The 15,889-nt window shown below is 34.3% G+C and overlaps 1 protein-coding gene across 1 annotated transcript; it reads left to right on the top strand.

The window, feature by feature from the left end:
* The first annotated feature begins 8,648 nt into the window (after positions 1-8,648).
* Positions 8,649-9,584, top strand: LOC112912634 (olfactory receptor 6C2-like). Its single transcript, XM_072735216.1, has one exon. The coding sequence runs from the start codon at positions 8,649-8,651 to the stop codon at positions 9,582-9,584; it is 936 nt and encodes a 311-aa protein (XP_072591317.1).
* Positions 9,585-15,889: the final 6,305 nt, after the last annotated feature.

Here is a 15,889-nt window from a genome sequence, read left to right as displayed (position 1 = left end):
ACTTGTTATTACATATTACTCTGAATAAAATATTTATTGCCTGAAAATATTCCATTAATCTAAATGCTTGATGCATTTCAAACTTAAAATCCAAAATATATTCCATCTTCTACTCTTTACAGTTCTTACCTAAAGCCAAGACTAATTAGCTTTCATGCAATTGAGACATGGATCAAGAGTTTTAAGGATACATCTAGTATGGGATGAATGTCAGCTAATAACAGTTCAGTCTTACACAACACATAAAGAAGAACTAGTCATATCCGGGCTTTTTAAAAAATGATTCTGATTGATTTTAAAATATTGAATGCAGAAGCAAGGACATATGCTTTTGCAATATTTTAGCTATGAGATAAAGACATCCCAGATAAGATTAATATTGTGAGTGAGAGAGTAAAAGAAACAAATTAAGGAGATAAGCAAAATGGCAGGACCCAGTGATAAACTGAAAACAGGAGTATAGAAAAAGGAGCAATAAGGAATGTCCTTATATGAGACTTAGGATTGACAGAGAAGGATATACAATAATGAGATGCCCATTTAAAATCTTGAATTGTGCACATCTACAGGACTCTCAGTAGGAAATAATAAGATAACAAAATAAGAATGTTCAGTGTAGCTAATAGTGATGAGTGTTCGCCATATTCCAAATGCAGCTGTATATGCTTTATCTATACTATCTAAATTTATCACTATAACCCCAAGATGTAAATATTATTTTTACCTGAATTTTGCACATGATAAAAGCACAAAATAAAGAAGTTAAGCAAATTTTTCAAAGACATTCAGAAAGGAAAAAAGTGTAAATTCAAACCCTCTAAGTCTGATCTAGATGCCCAAGAAATAAGCTGAATGTTGAAATCAGAACAATGTAAGATGCATTTTTCTCTGTAGATATAAATTTGGGAATTAGCCTATTTGAAGTCATCTTATTTATAAGAATCCCCTCATTTATAAGGGAGAGCAAAACAAAGGATTTTCTAGAGAAGAGATTTCAGATGGATCAACAACCATAGGGATTAGAAAAAGAAAAGCCACAAAAGAGAATGAAAGAGACAAAGCAGTAGGAAGAAGTTCAAGGAAATGTGAGACAGTGAGAATGAAGCTATAAAGAGTTTCACAAGTTAACAGTTTATAGTCTCATATGCAGCAGAATTTGAATTAAATGAATTAAATGCTTGTGTATTTGTTTTTTTCCAATTTTTTGAGGGAGGCTTGTATTGCAATGTATTTCCCTCTCAGGACTGCTTTTGCTGTATCCCAATGATCTTGAATGGTTCTATCCTCATTTTCATTAGTTTCCATGAATCTTTTTAATTCCTCTCTACTTTCCTGGTTGACTCTTTCATCTGTTAGCAAGATGCTCTTTAACCTCCACCTTTTTAATTTCTTCCAAATTTCTTCTTGGATTGAGTTCAAGTTTCAAAGCATTATGGTCTGATAGTATGCAAGGAACAATCCCAATCTTTTGGTAGCAGTTGAGACCTGATTTGTGACCCTGTATGTGGTCTATTCTGAGAAACTTCTATTGGTACTTGAGAAGAGTGTGTATTCAGTTGAATTCCGATGCAAAGCTCTGTATATATCTGTGAAAACCATCTGGTCCAGTGTATCATTTAAAGCTCTTGTTTTTTGGAGGTTTTGTCTTAGAAATCTGTCATTTGCAAAAAGTGTCATATTGAAGTCTTCTACTATTAGTGTATTATTATCCATATCTTTACTTTGGTTATTAATTGATTGATATACTTGGCAGCTCCCACATCAGTGGCATCAGTATTCATGACTGTTAGGTCTTCTTATTGGATAGACCCTTTAATTATGATATAGTGTCCCTCTTCATCTCTTACTACAGTCTTTGGGATAAACTTTAATTTATCTGATATGAGAATGGCTACTCCTGCTGTCTTTTGAGGACCATTTGAATAGTAAATGCTTTCCTACCTTTCATTTTTAGGCTGGAGGTGTTCTTAGTTCTCAAATGAGTCTCCTGGAGACAGAAAATAGATGAATGTTGCTTTTTTTATCCAGTCTGAAACCCTGCGCCTTTGTTGCGATCACTAAGCTCATTCATGTTTACAGTTACTATTGAAATATATGAATTTAGTGTCATCATAATGCCTGTTCAGTCTCTGTTGTTGATTATTTCTTTGGGCTTCCTCTTTCTTTAGAGGGTCCCCCTTAATATTTTTGCAGAGCTTGTTTGGTGGTCACATATTCTTTCAGTTTCTGCCTATCTTGGAAGCTGTTTATCTCTTCTATTCTTAATCAGAGCCTTGCTGGATAAAGTGTTCTTGGCAGCATGTTCTTCTCATTTAGGACCTGAATATATCCTGCCAGCCCTTTTTGGCCTGCCAGGTCTCTGTGGAGAGGTCTGCTGTTAATCTAATACCTCTCCCCATATAAGTTAGGGCTCTCTTGTCTCTTGCTGCTTTAAGGATTTTCTCTTTATCTTTGGAATTTGCAAGTTTCACTATTAAATGTTGAGGTGTTGAATGGTTTTTATTTATTTGGGGGCCATCTCTCTTTCTCCTGGATCTGGATGCCTATTTCCGTCCCCAAATTAGGGAAGTTCTCAACTACGATTTGTTCAAATATGCTTTCTGGTCCTCTGTCCCTCTCGGCGTTTTCTGGAACCCCAACTATATGTACATTTTTCCTCCTGAGGTTGTCACTTGTTTTCCCTAGCCTTTCCTCATGGTCTCTTTTTTTTCCTCTTTTTTCCCCAGTTTTCTTCCTTACCATCACCCTCTCTTCTATGTCACTCACTGTTTCTTCCACCTCAGTATCCCTAGCCTTTAGGACCTCCAGTTTGGATTGTATCTCATTTAATTGATTTTAATTTCGGCCTGATTAGATCTAAATTCCGTGGTAACAAAGTCTCTAGCATCCTTTATGCTTTTTTTCCAGAGCCACCAGTAGCTTTATAATTGTGCTTCTGAATTGGCTTTCTGACATCAAATTGAAATCCATATGCTGTAACTCTGTGGCAGAGAGTACTGTGTTTTTTTCTTCTTTTTGTGTTGAATTCTTCCTTCTAGTCATTTTGCTCCGTGCAGAGTGGCTGTATGATCCAGCTGAGTCACGAATATCAACCACCAGGAAGAATCCAGTGCGGAGTTAAAGTTCCCACTTCTCTGGGGCTGAGCTTTCCTGTCCTGGAGCCTCTCACCAGCCCTCTTAGTCCAGCTCCGTGGGGGTCCCATCCCCCACTTGATTTCTGTTTGTTTTAACTTTTTTGTTTTTAAACATAAATACATTAGAGTCATGCCATTTCATCTGTGGTAATTCCCATGAATTTTTTTGGTGTTTTTTTTTGAAAAGGTGGAAAAGTGTGTTTCATATATCAAATGTTTCTAATAGAAACCTTGGCCAAACCCTTCAATATGTGTATATACTTAACTATGCATAGAGATAGATGATAATGATCATAATAGATATGTACATAGATAATAGATAAATAGATAAATGGTAGATGGATATGTAAGATATATATACATGTATATGTAAGATATATATATCTTTATGTATATATATATTTACATACATATATATGTATATATATACCTATGTATATATATAGAAAAATACATGCATAATAAACCATATTCTGGGCCATAAAATAATTTAAATCATATTCATGGGTTATGAAGAAGTCAAAAGGGATATTTAAAGTATGTTGAAATGAATGGGAATTAAAGCACAAAGTGTCAAAATATGTTGGATGCAACTAAAGTCATATTTTCGTGAAAATTTATAGTACTAAAATGCCTATATGAAAATAGAAGAAAAATCTCTAATGTTCTCAATTTTCCCCTAAAGTTTGAGGGAGAGGGAGGAAAGTCAATCAAATTTAAAGCAAATAGGAAAAAAATAATAAAAATCATTGTAGAAATCAATTTAAATAGAAGAATACAATAGATAGATGTTGGTTTTTAGAGAAAATCAAGAAAGAAGAGAGAAGTCACAAATTACAAATATAAGGCATGAATGAAATGATGTAACTGTAGATTTTATGGATATTAAAAGAACAAAGGAGTCTTATTGAAAGTGCATAACCATAAGTTAACTTGTATAAAATAGACAAATTCTTACAGCGTGATGCACAATGGTGGCACTTAGTGTTTGATTGTTAGAGATGATTCACAGGACCCTGAGTGACTATTTTTACAGCTATAGCTTATTGCAAGAAAAGAACATACCATATGAACAGCATTAGAATAAAGGGTAAGCCTCACTGACAAATTCTATGTCACATTAGAGAATCTGAAGAGGCAAGGTGCATGTCTTATTGTCCACTTCTTATTGTCCTCCCTCTTATTGCTGGACATATTTTCTCTCTCAGGTCAGAAACCACTGCTGTGTGGAAAAAAGACCTCAATCCCAGAGAGCCCAAATAGAGTCACAGTTAGGAATTTTTATATTTTACTGAATATGTAGGGACATTTCTGCTATATAAAAAGCTCAAAAGGAGAACCGCATAGTGGTCTCACCTAGATCAAGTGCCAATTAATCAATGTCACTATTATCAATAAACAGTGCTAACAAGCTAGTACAAACTGCTCTGAAAATCCTTATGCCCATGGTGACAAACATCATTGACCAGTATATTTCATCCCTTTAACAAGTGTCAGTGCTATGCTGGAAATTTAGCAAAAAATAGCACAGGCCAACTCCAGGCTTGCTAGAATTAACTTTCAAATCACAGATAAAAACAAAGTTCAGGGAACCCTGGGTGGCGCAGCAGTTTGGCGCCTGCCTTTGGCACAGGGCGCGATCCTAAAGACCCGGGATCGAATCCCACGTTGGGCCCCCGGTGCATGGAGCCTGCCTCTCCTTCAGCCTGTGTCTCTGCCTCTCTCTCTCTCTCTCTCTCTCTCTCTGTGTGTGTGTGTGTGACTGTCATAAATAAATAAAAGTTTAAAAAAAAAAACAAAAAACAAAGTTCATACCAAAAAGAAAAAAAAGAGATCTTCATAGGTATCTATGTAACTGATTTCTGTGTGTTGATTATGTATCCTGCCCTGTTGATGAATTCCTGTATGAGTTCTAGCAATCTTGGGGTGGAGTCTTTTGGGTTTTCCATATAAAGTATCATGTCATCTGTGAAGACCTTCTTTGCCAATTTGAATGCCTTTTATTTCTTTTTGTTGTCTGATTGCTGAGGCTAGGACTTCTAGTACTATGTTGAATAACAGTGGTGAGAGTGGACATCCCTGTCATGTTCCTGACCTTAGGGGGAAAGCTCCCAGATTTTCCCTATTGAGAATAATATTTGCTGTGGGCTTTTGAAATCACTTCAGAGGAATGGGTACTAATTATTCTTTATATGTTTAGTACAATTCCTCTTGGAAGCTATCCAGCCCTGGACTCTTGTTTGTTGGGAGGTTGTTGATGACTGCCTCAATTTCCTTGCTGGTTATGGGTATTTTCTTGTTTTCTTTCTTCCTGTTTTAGTTTTGGTAGTTTATATGTTTCCAGGAATGCATCCCTTTCTTCCGGATTGTCTCATTTGTTGACATATAGTTGCTCATAATATGTTCTTTTGTTTGTAATTCCTTGGTATTGGTTGTTACCTCTCCTCTTTCATTCATGATTTTATTAATTTGGGTCCTTTCTCTTTTCTTTTTGATAAGTCTGGCTAGGAGCACATTCACCCCAATGTTTATAGCAACAATGTCCATAACAGCCAAACTGTGGAAAGAGCCCAGATGTCCATCAACACATAAAGAAATATCCATATCTTTATGGATATCACATATTTATATCTGTATCTATATAACTCAGCCATCAAAAAAAATGAAATCTTGCCATTTTCAATGATATAGATGGAACTAGAGGACATGCTAGGCAAAATAATTCAAGAGAAAGACAATTATCATATAATATCACTCATAAATGGAATTCAAGAAACAAAACAGGATCAAAGGGGAGGAGAGGAAAAAATAAAACAAGACAAAATTAAAGAGGGAGACAAACCATAAGAGATTCTTATTCCTACAAAGCTGAAGGTTTTTGGAAGGGAGGGGAATGGGGGGAACGGGGTAACTGGGTGATGAACATTAAAGAGGACATGTGATGTAATGAGCATTGGGTATTATATAAAACTGATGAATCACCTCTACCTCTAAAACCAATAATATATGTTAATTAATTGAATTTTTAAAAAAATAAATAAAGCATTTATATAATAAGGATTTATATAATAATTATATAATTATATAAATATAAAATATAATTTATATAATTTATATAATTTACATAACATATATATATGTAATAAGAATTTCATTCATAAATAAAGGATTCCAATCTTACAAATGCCTTAGTGGATGTGAAAGTTTAAAACAAATTAACTACATAATTTAAATGATACAGTTGCCCCCCAATCTGTGTCAAATGATGCTATAACATCCTCCTATCTCCAAAGACACTGTCCTCATGAAGCATTGTTACTTGTGTTTTTGCCAAAACTCATTATTCAGGAAGTTAATGACTCTTTACTGTAGGTCACCAAGGACTATTTTTTTCACTTTTAACATTTTCTGCAAATTAAAAAGTCACATTTGGCATGGTAAAAGCATTTCTCTCTGCCTTTATGATTTAAAATTCATCTCTTCCACCAGTAGAGAAGGTTCCTCAGCCCTTAGAATACTTTATCTTCTTTTCAATGATGGAGATCATAAGAAAATATTTGGAGGCTTCTAATAGCACTAAGCCCGTTATCAAATCTGCCCAAGTTGTTGGAGATAGTAAACAAAGGGAGTTCCATGTGTTCCCAGACATGTATTGAATATGAAGACATAAATACCTTTATAAAAATATCGCTTTTAACATTGTAGTCTTAATATTGCTATGGCCAAACAACCAACAGAAACTCTGATTTACTAACAGAAGAGTAAGTATAATAAATTTTGTCTCTTTGATTGTAATTCCCTTTGTAGGATATAAGTTATATTTTCTCCTAAGAAAAAAACTGAATTTCAGGGATAATTTTTATATTTTTAATGTATCTAAGATATATTTATGAGATGTAATTTTTTAAGAATGAATTTCCCTGTGTAGATAAATGTCTGGAAGTTTGCATGCATAAGGTATGTAAGCAAATCTGTATCCAACTTAATGTAAGAAATATTTAGGGTAACTTTGGATAGATATTCAACCTCAAATTTGAAATAAAGTGTTTTCATATATGTAGAATTTTATAAGCATGCCCTTGTATTCCTCTTTCCAGCACCAAAAGAACACCATAATGACTGAAACAACAGCATTTCATGACACTACTGTGCTCATTTAAAGATTTGTTAGAAAGAATAACAAAATCAGTTAGTTACAGTTTAGTGTCAGTTTCTTTATTAACTTCTATCATAGAGTAAGTTGCAATTATTTGGGGGAAAATAGCTATATTTTGAAAATTGAATAATAGTTTGAGGGCCAAGTAAGATTTCACAGTGATGCACATTATCTCAGAGATTCAGAGAAGAGATGAAAAGAAGGTGAGTGTGTTGCAAGTATATGAATATTCCTTCTGCATCTCAATTTGATAGTTGTTGAATGAGAGACAAAATTTCCTAAGAGGATTCTAACTCCTGAGTAAACTTTGATCCTGCTGGTGATTTTTCTCTATATCACAAACACTGTGAACAAGGTAAATAGTCCCAAACAATTCTGCCACAAACAATTCTGCCCCAATCAGAAGAGAACACAGTAAGTTAAACAATAAAGTGAATTTGCTTATAAAACAAATGAAGTCTGTATGCAAGGGGAAAACGTCAGAAAACCTCAAGGCTTAAGATCTTGAATGTATACTAAAGATATTTGAGTCCCTCCAGGTGTAGCATCAATGAAGATAAAATAATTCACTGACTGGAAGATGAAGGAGGGAAGACAAGACAGCCGTCACTTGTGTAGGCAGTAAAGGTAACACAAATTCAGTACAGGTAATGCAAATATTCAGAAAAAAAAAAAAAGGCTGTGTAGCAGGAGGTAGGGGGAATCAGCAGGGCATAAAGTTGTTCATAACCTAAAAACACACCAAAAACAAAAATCCTTTGGAACAAAGACCTTGAGTTTTGCTCTAGTGGTTTATAAAGTGAACTCAAGGGATCCCTGGATGGCGCAGCGGTTTGGAGCCTGCCTTTGGCCCGGAGACCCTGGGTCGAATCCCACGTCGGGCTCTCAGTGCATGGAGCCTGCTTCTCCCTCTACCTGTGTCTCTGCCTCTCTCTCTCTCTCTCTCTCTCTCTCTCTGTGACTATCATAAATAAATAAAAATTAAAAAAAATAGAGTGAACTCAAGTTATATTAGCACTGTTTTTCTAAAAAGACCCAAAGTGTCAAGAAAAGACATGAAATCGAGGGTTAAATTTTGTGACTTAATTTCTGAGTAGGGAAGAATTTTTTCACCCATAAAATGACACTCTCTCAGTGTCAGTCTCTCAGTAATCTGCTTAGTCACATGGGAAAAATCCTAAGCACAGGATAGACATGAAATGTAAATGTATATATAATATATGCTTCTGTTATATTATAAATATAATGAAATATAAAACTTTATACATTATGTTTTAGAACAGTTAAAATAATCTATAATCTATAAGAAAATCTACCTGAATATCACATACACATCGGAGAGAAGTCAGAAGTCAGTGATGAGAAACGGTACAATAACAACATTCATTCTGCTGGGACTGACAGATGACCCTGAGCTGCAAGTTCTGATTTTTATCTTTCTATTTCTCACCTACACTTTGAGTATAACTGGAAACCTGGCCATCATCATACTCACTTTTGTGGATCCCCACCTTAAAACACCCATGTACTTTTTCTTAAAAAATTTCTCCTTCTTGGAGATCTCATTCACATCTGCCATTATTCCCAGATATTTGTATAGCATAGCAACAGGTGACAATGTTATTACCTATAATGCTTGTGTCATTCAAGTGTTTTTTACTGACCTCTGTGGAGTATCAGAGTTTTTTCTGCTGGCCGCCATGTCCTATGACCGCTATGTTGCCATCTGCAAACCCTTGCATTATGTGATCATAATGAGTAACAGCGTCTGCAGGATTCTCAATATCTGTTGTTGGGTGGCTGGTTTATGTATAATAATCCCACCACTTAGCCTGGGTTTAAATCTAAAATTTTGTGACTCTAACATAATTGATCATTTTGGCTGTGATGCATTTCCCTTAGTGAAAATCTCATGCTCAGATACAAGGTTCATGGAATGGACAGTTATAATATGTGCCATACTGACCTTAAATATGACTCTTACCTGTGTGGTTCTGTCATATGCTTACATAATCAAGACAATTTTTAGATTCCCTTCTGTTCAACAAAGGAAAAAGGCCTTTTCGACCTGTTCTTCCCACATGATTGTGGTATCCATCACCTATGGCACATGCATTTTCATCTATATGAATCCTACAGCAAAGGAAAAAGTGACCATTAATAAAGTGGTTTCACTGCTCATTTTTTCTATTTCACCTACATTGAACCCATTTATTTATACCTTGAGAAACAATCAAGTTAAGAAAGCCTTCGAGGACTCAATCAAAAGAATTGCCTTGCTCTCAACTAAGTAAAAGGAAATAGTATTTTTAAAACATCTCAGAAGCAAGAATAAATGTCCACAGACATTTTATTTTTGAAGCTTATAATCTTGCTTTTTAATAGTATATACTTCAGTTACATTAATTTCTCAACAGTTCCTTAACTTTGAGCCCTGCTTATACCATTCTTGATTTTTCAACCGATATTTGATACTTTTGCATACCAATTTCTTAAAAACCATTCTGAAGAGAAATTAACTTCATAATATTATTACAATAGATAATAAAAGTTACTCATCAGGAAAATATAGGGTAAAAATTTTTGTAGCTCTTAAATATACACAATAATGATATCTAAACACATGTGATAAGAGTAATTTTAGGTAAAATGTCTAAAATGGATGAATAATCGTATAGTTTAAAATACACGTGAGAAAGAATAGCACTTCTAATATTGAGAAAATAGACAAAATTCACTACTATGAACACACAGAAACACTGGATAAAATGTAATAAATATTCTCTTAAATCTATAGCTGAAATCATTACAAAGTTGTAAACAGGAAGTATCAGAAATAAAGATTCAACCAAAAGTAGAGTAATAATCTATAAAGTGACTTGTGGGTCTTGAGGTGAGCATAGACTGGAGGGTGGGAACAGGAGATTGCATTATGGAAAGCAAAGGCTTAGGTTTAAAGTCTCAGGATTAATGTGGTGAGAGTACTTGGAAAGACAAAATAGCTGCACATTCGGCGAAAGTTTGAATTAGAAAACCAAGCCCATTTTCACAGAAAAATTACTTTTTTTCTTAAAAATACCATTTGCTACTTACAGAGCTGTGAGTCAAGGAGAAAACATTCCCCAGTGTATTCGATAGCCTGTGCCTCCATCTAATACAAATTAAACTCTTATAGTCCAAATTCTAATAATACCTGAAATGTAAAGAGTTTTACTTATAAAGAATTGAAAAATCCACATTGATATAATTCCTTGGAAATTAAGGAATATACATCAAATTAACTAATTGCTATCTGGAAAAGAATGAAATGCAGACATGCCATTGCAAATTATTCGGAGCACTAAAAAAGCTGTAGTTAGAATTATTATCCTAAATATATGCATTAGAAAAAATAAATATATAAACTAGCCAAAAAGCGAGGAATCTATACTAATGAATTTTTAAAAGGAGAAAACAAAACAGAAGTAAATGGAAAATGTAACTTACTATGGGTAGAAAATGAAACGGATTAAATAAGTTTTAAAAATTTACAAGCCAGGGAAGCCTGGGTGGCTCAGCGGTTGAGCGTCTGTCTTGGGCTCAGGGCATGATCCTGATCCAGGGATGGAGTCCCACATCAGGCTCCCTGTGAGGAGCCTGTTTCTCCTCCTATGTCTCTGCTTCTCTCTGTCTCTCAGGAATAAAGAAATAAAATCTTTTAAAAAACGCTCAAAGGCCAGTTCTTTAAAAAGTTCAATAGCATAGATAAACCCCATCCCAATGAATGTAATAAGTAAAAATCGGAACTGCTCCATATTTTATCAGAAGATCTTGGACATGCAATAACATAAGAAAAAATAATCATGATAAATATGGGAAAGAATAAATAAAACAATTGCATTCCCTTGATTTTAAAATCTTATTCACATTCTGCTTTTCTGAAATGCAGATATTTCATGCAATGGATGGCATCGACCATTGTTCATAGGCTAATTACTAACATTTTCTTTACACTTAGTGATACATAGTATAATGGCATGCCTTACAATTGACACTGCCTTAAAATTGATGAAATTTGACATATCTTTTTTTTATACTGAGGACATTCTTACATAATAGAAAACTCAAAAAACTCTAGTAGGAAACTAAAGGAATTAGTAAAGCAATTTTGAATCCGAGTTGAAAAAAAACTGGAAAATATTTTAAAATTTAATAGACTGTAATAGCAACAAGCAACAGGAATTCAATGAGCAAATGTTATTTTGGTCATAAAAGTCAAAAAAGTTTAATTGCCAAAAGGATAAATTTAACTTAAGGAGCAGTTTATATATAAAGTATAAAACCTCTTAAAAGAATATTAAAATAGAACAAAAGAAAGCCAATACTCTTGGTTGGAAAATTTTAGTACAAGCATGCGTCTGGGTGAATATATAGAATATTTGTGTATCTTAGAAATATTTACTTTTATATAATCACTGAGCATATAAAGTTTTACTTTTTTTTTTTATGATAGTCACAGAGAGAGAGAGAGGCAGAGACATAGGCAGAGGGAGAAGCAGGCTCCATGCACCGGGAGCCCGATGTGGGATTCGATCCCCGGTCGCCAGGATCGCGCCCTGGGCCAAAGGCAGGCGCCAAACCGCTGCGCCACCCAGGGATCCCACATATAAAGTTTTAAAGAAAAAGAAATTCTAATGAAGGTTATCTGAAGCAGAAACTAAGAAATGCAATCAGAAAGAAGAATGGGTAGAATAAGACAAAGGAAAAAATTGAAATAAAACCATAATCATATAACCCCACTTATATATGAAAGTTTTGGTATATATGTATTTGGGTAAAAATAAAGAAGAATCTTTTTCAAACAACTTTTCATCTACAAAATGGTAGAATATTAAATGTCTACTGCCAAGCCAAAAAAAAAAGTTGCAGGATTTTTGGTTAACCCTAGTTAAATAAAAATAAAAATTCAAAATGAACGTCTCTTTGTGTACATGTACATGTTATACACATGATTATCTCAAGAGACATAGTAAAAGCACTGAACAAAATCCAACACCCTTTTATGATAAAGATACTAGAATGACTAGAAATAGAAGGGAACTTCCTCAACTTGATAAAAGTATCTATGGGTAACCTACAGTTAATGAGGGAAAGATTGAATGTTTTCTGCCTAAGATCAGTAACAATAAAAGGATATCTAAAAGGATATCTGCTTTCATCACTTCTTTTTTTCATTTCTTTTTTTTAATAAATTTATTTTAATTTAATAAATTTATTTTTTATTGGTGTTCAATTTACCAACATACAGAATAACACCCAGGGCTCATCCTGTCAAGTACCACTTCTATTCAACATTGTACTAGAGGTTTTTTTTCCAGAATAATTAGATGAAGGAAAAGGAAAAGGAAGGAAGGAAAGGAAAGAAAGAGACAGAGAAAGACAAGATAAGACAGGAAAGGGAGAAGGGACATGACCCTGTATATAGAAAATCCACAAACAACTATTAGAACTAATAAAAAAGGTCAGCAAGTTTGCAGCACACAAGATCAATAGCAAAAATCAATTGCATTTCTCTACACTAACAAAGATAGTTCAGAACATCAATTTTTCCAAAGCTACTGGAAGTTCCTTTGTACTAGTACTTCTTTTTAGTGATGGAAAGTAAAAGAAAATATTTCCTGGGCTTATGACAGCACATCTATCTTGAGGAAATTTATGTAATTGATTGAAGATAAAAGCTCAAGGCATTCAAGGATTCTGTAACTGTGAGCATGGATTTGATCAGGCAGTGGGCAGAAGCTCCCATGCAGGTTTTCAACATTACATTAATTTTCAAATTTGTAGTTGTAAGAATAATTGTTGATAAACATCAAGAGAGGCTATGATTAATTGCTCAAAATATAAATATGATCAATCCTGCCCTTTCAGTTATATTCTTTTTTGGTGATATTGAGTCACATTTGTTTCTGGAAAATGGATTTTCCCTAGAACTGTATAAAGCTGGGATATAGGAGTTTTAATTTGGATATTAATGAAACATTATTTTTGAAACATATTACTTTGGGATAGTTTATATTCATTGACGTGATCATTTTATGCATCAATAAATAGGAAGTCTTCTAAAAGTAACATAGCTTGAGGAACATGAAGAAGCACAGATCAATGAAAAAACAACTTGGCTCACATTGCATTATCTCATTAGAAATCAAATTTTAAAACTTTTACATATAATATAAACAATAATCAGTCAATAAAAATTCAGATCAATTCAATACTTAACACTTGCATTGTAGTATCAGAGTTATTATGGAAGTATAGTTTTAATAACTAGAATAAAAATGATTCCCAGAGTCAATGGGTTACATTAATTGCCAGAGAAGCACAAGTCTGTATACATTGGAAAGAATAGATTCAGGGATGGGGTGGGCTGCAGAAATGTTCCCTCACTGTGATGAAATGATCATTTCATCATAGAAATAATCTATTGTAAATGTCAAGGGTGGACCTACATTTATGGGAGCATTCTAGCTCTCAAGCAAACATGAGCAAGTCCATGTACCTTGCCTATGATAGTGATTGTCATTCCTGGGATTCAACTCTCAAATTTAGGCACATGATCAGAGCTGGTACTGGCTCCCTCTCAACATAGAGAAAATATTATAAAACAATATAGCAAAACATTTTGCATAGTAAATGAATTGCAAGACATATTGCAGGAAATCTACTATTTTTGGAAACCTGGATTCCATTCTGAAAATATTTGAAAATCTAGCATAGTATTTAGTTTGTGTTAGTTGAGGGGGAAAAATCCAGGCAACATGATGCCACAGATTTAGGATTTCAAGGTCCCTGGCTTCTGTGTTTAATGCTCCAATGAGAGATGCATCAGGAAAGAAGAAAACAATATTAATGATCATACAATTATTCCTCTTGAGCATACTACTATTCTTCTGTTTGACAGATAAGGCAAAGAGAAGGCAATTATCATTTTTTCAGGTGTGAATATAAAGACTGTAATCAGAGAAGTGCTCCTTCACGATACGACTTACTACACTAGCCAAAGGAAAAAAAAATCTTCAAAAACAAAAGTCAAAATGTTAAACACAGAATACAGCAAATTAAATAAGTAAATTCAATATCCCAGCAACTTTTAGGCATATCCCAAATAAGAATAATGTAGCTTCAGGTGGAAAATTTCACTTAAAGTTTTTGCCAGCACCCAAGTGGCTCAGTTGGTCAAATTTCCAACCCTTGATTTCAGCTCAGGTCATGATCTGAGGGTCATGAGATGGAGCTACTTGTTGGGCTCCTCATTTGGCACAGAGTCTGCTTGTCCCTCTCCAACTCGTTCTCCCGCCCCCTCAAATGAATAAATAAATCTTTAAAAAAAATTTTTGCCAGTAAATTTTTTAGGCATTGAATATATATAGAACTGTGTTATTTACAGATGCTATTCTAGATAAAAAGCCTCAAAACAATGCAGATTTTCAGGGTGTTGCTATAATAACGAATTGATTGCTCTGAATAACATCAAACCCATATATCAGAATCTCATTAGGTTCCATTCTACATAGAAATCTTCTACAATTTTATATCAGAAAGGGGGAATTCTTTGATAAACTTCGGTAACCAGTTTCATTAGAACAGGTGTGGGGCACCTGAGTGATTCGGTTGTTTGAGTGTCCCACTCTTGGTTTCAGCTCAGGTCATGATCTCAAGGTCATGAAATTGAGCCCCGTGTTGGGCTCTTCTCTCAAGCAGAAATTCTCTTCTTCTCCCTCTCCCTTTGGCCCCCCCTCAAATATATTTTAAGTTTTTAAAAAAAAAATATTGGAGGCAAAAGTATGATTACAATGGGATGAATAATGGAGGGTAAATAAAAGGATAATTACTGTGAACAAGGACACTGAATTAGGGAGCATATAGTTATTACAAGCTAGGCACTTTTCTAAGTTTCAGATATATAGAATTTAATTTTTCAAATAGCATATAAAGGACACTGTTGGGTCCTTTGTACACAAGAAGAAATGAATCAGGAGAAATTTGTTTAGAGAGAAAAAAAAATGAGTTCAAGAATTAGAATAATCCTGAGGAAGACAAACCATGAGAGACTTTTAACTCTAGGAAACAAATTGAGGAGTGCTGCAGGGGAGGTGTGTGGGAGGATGCGGTAACTATAACAGGTGTAAAACTAATGATGTGATAATGATGTAATATGCTAGAAAATTGAACTTAAATTAAAAAAAATAAAATAATGTTAGATCTCAAAATCTTAAGCAATGGATACAGAAAGCCCATATAGTAAACCCCAAACTATTTGTGCTATACTTGCACTTTACCTATAGCCAAACTACAGGGATGCCTGGGTGACTCCGTAGTTGAGCATCTGCCTTCACTCAGGGCATGTTCTTGAGGTCCCAAGATGGGGATCGAATCCTGCATTGGGCTTCCCACAGGGAGCCTGCTTCTCCCTCTGCCTATATCTCTGCTTCTCCCTATTTGTGCCCCTCATGAATAAATAAAATCTTTTAAAAAAGTAACATTTTTTTTAGTTTCTTATGGCTGCTGCAATTTATTTGTGACTGGAATCAATAGAAATTTATTCTCTAGACAATGTTTG

The sequence above is a fragment of the Vulpes vulpes genome, chromosome 14, assembly GCF_048418805.1.
Source record: "Vulpes vulpes isolate BD-2025 chromosome 14, VulVul3, whole genome shotgun sequence".
Taxonomy (NCBI): Eukaryota; Metazoa; Chordata; class Mammalia; order Carnivora; family Canidae; genus Vulpes; species Vulpes vulpes.
Note: the sequence above shows the minus strand (reverse complement) of the source record. Positions and strands in the feature narration are given on the sequence as shown.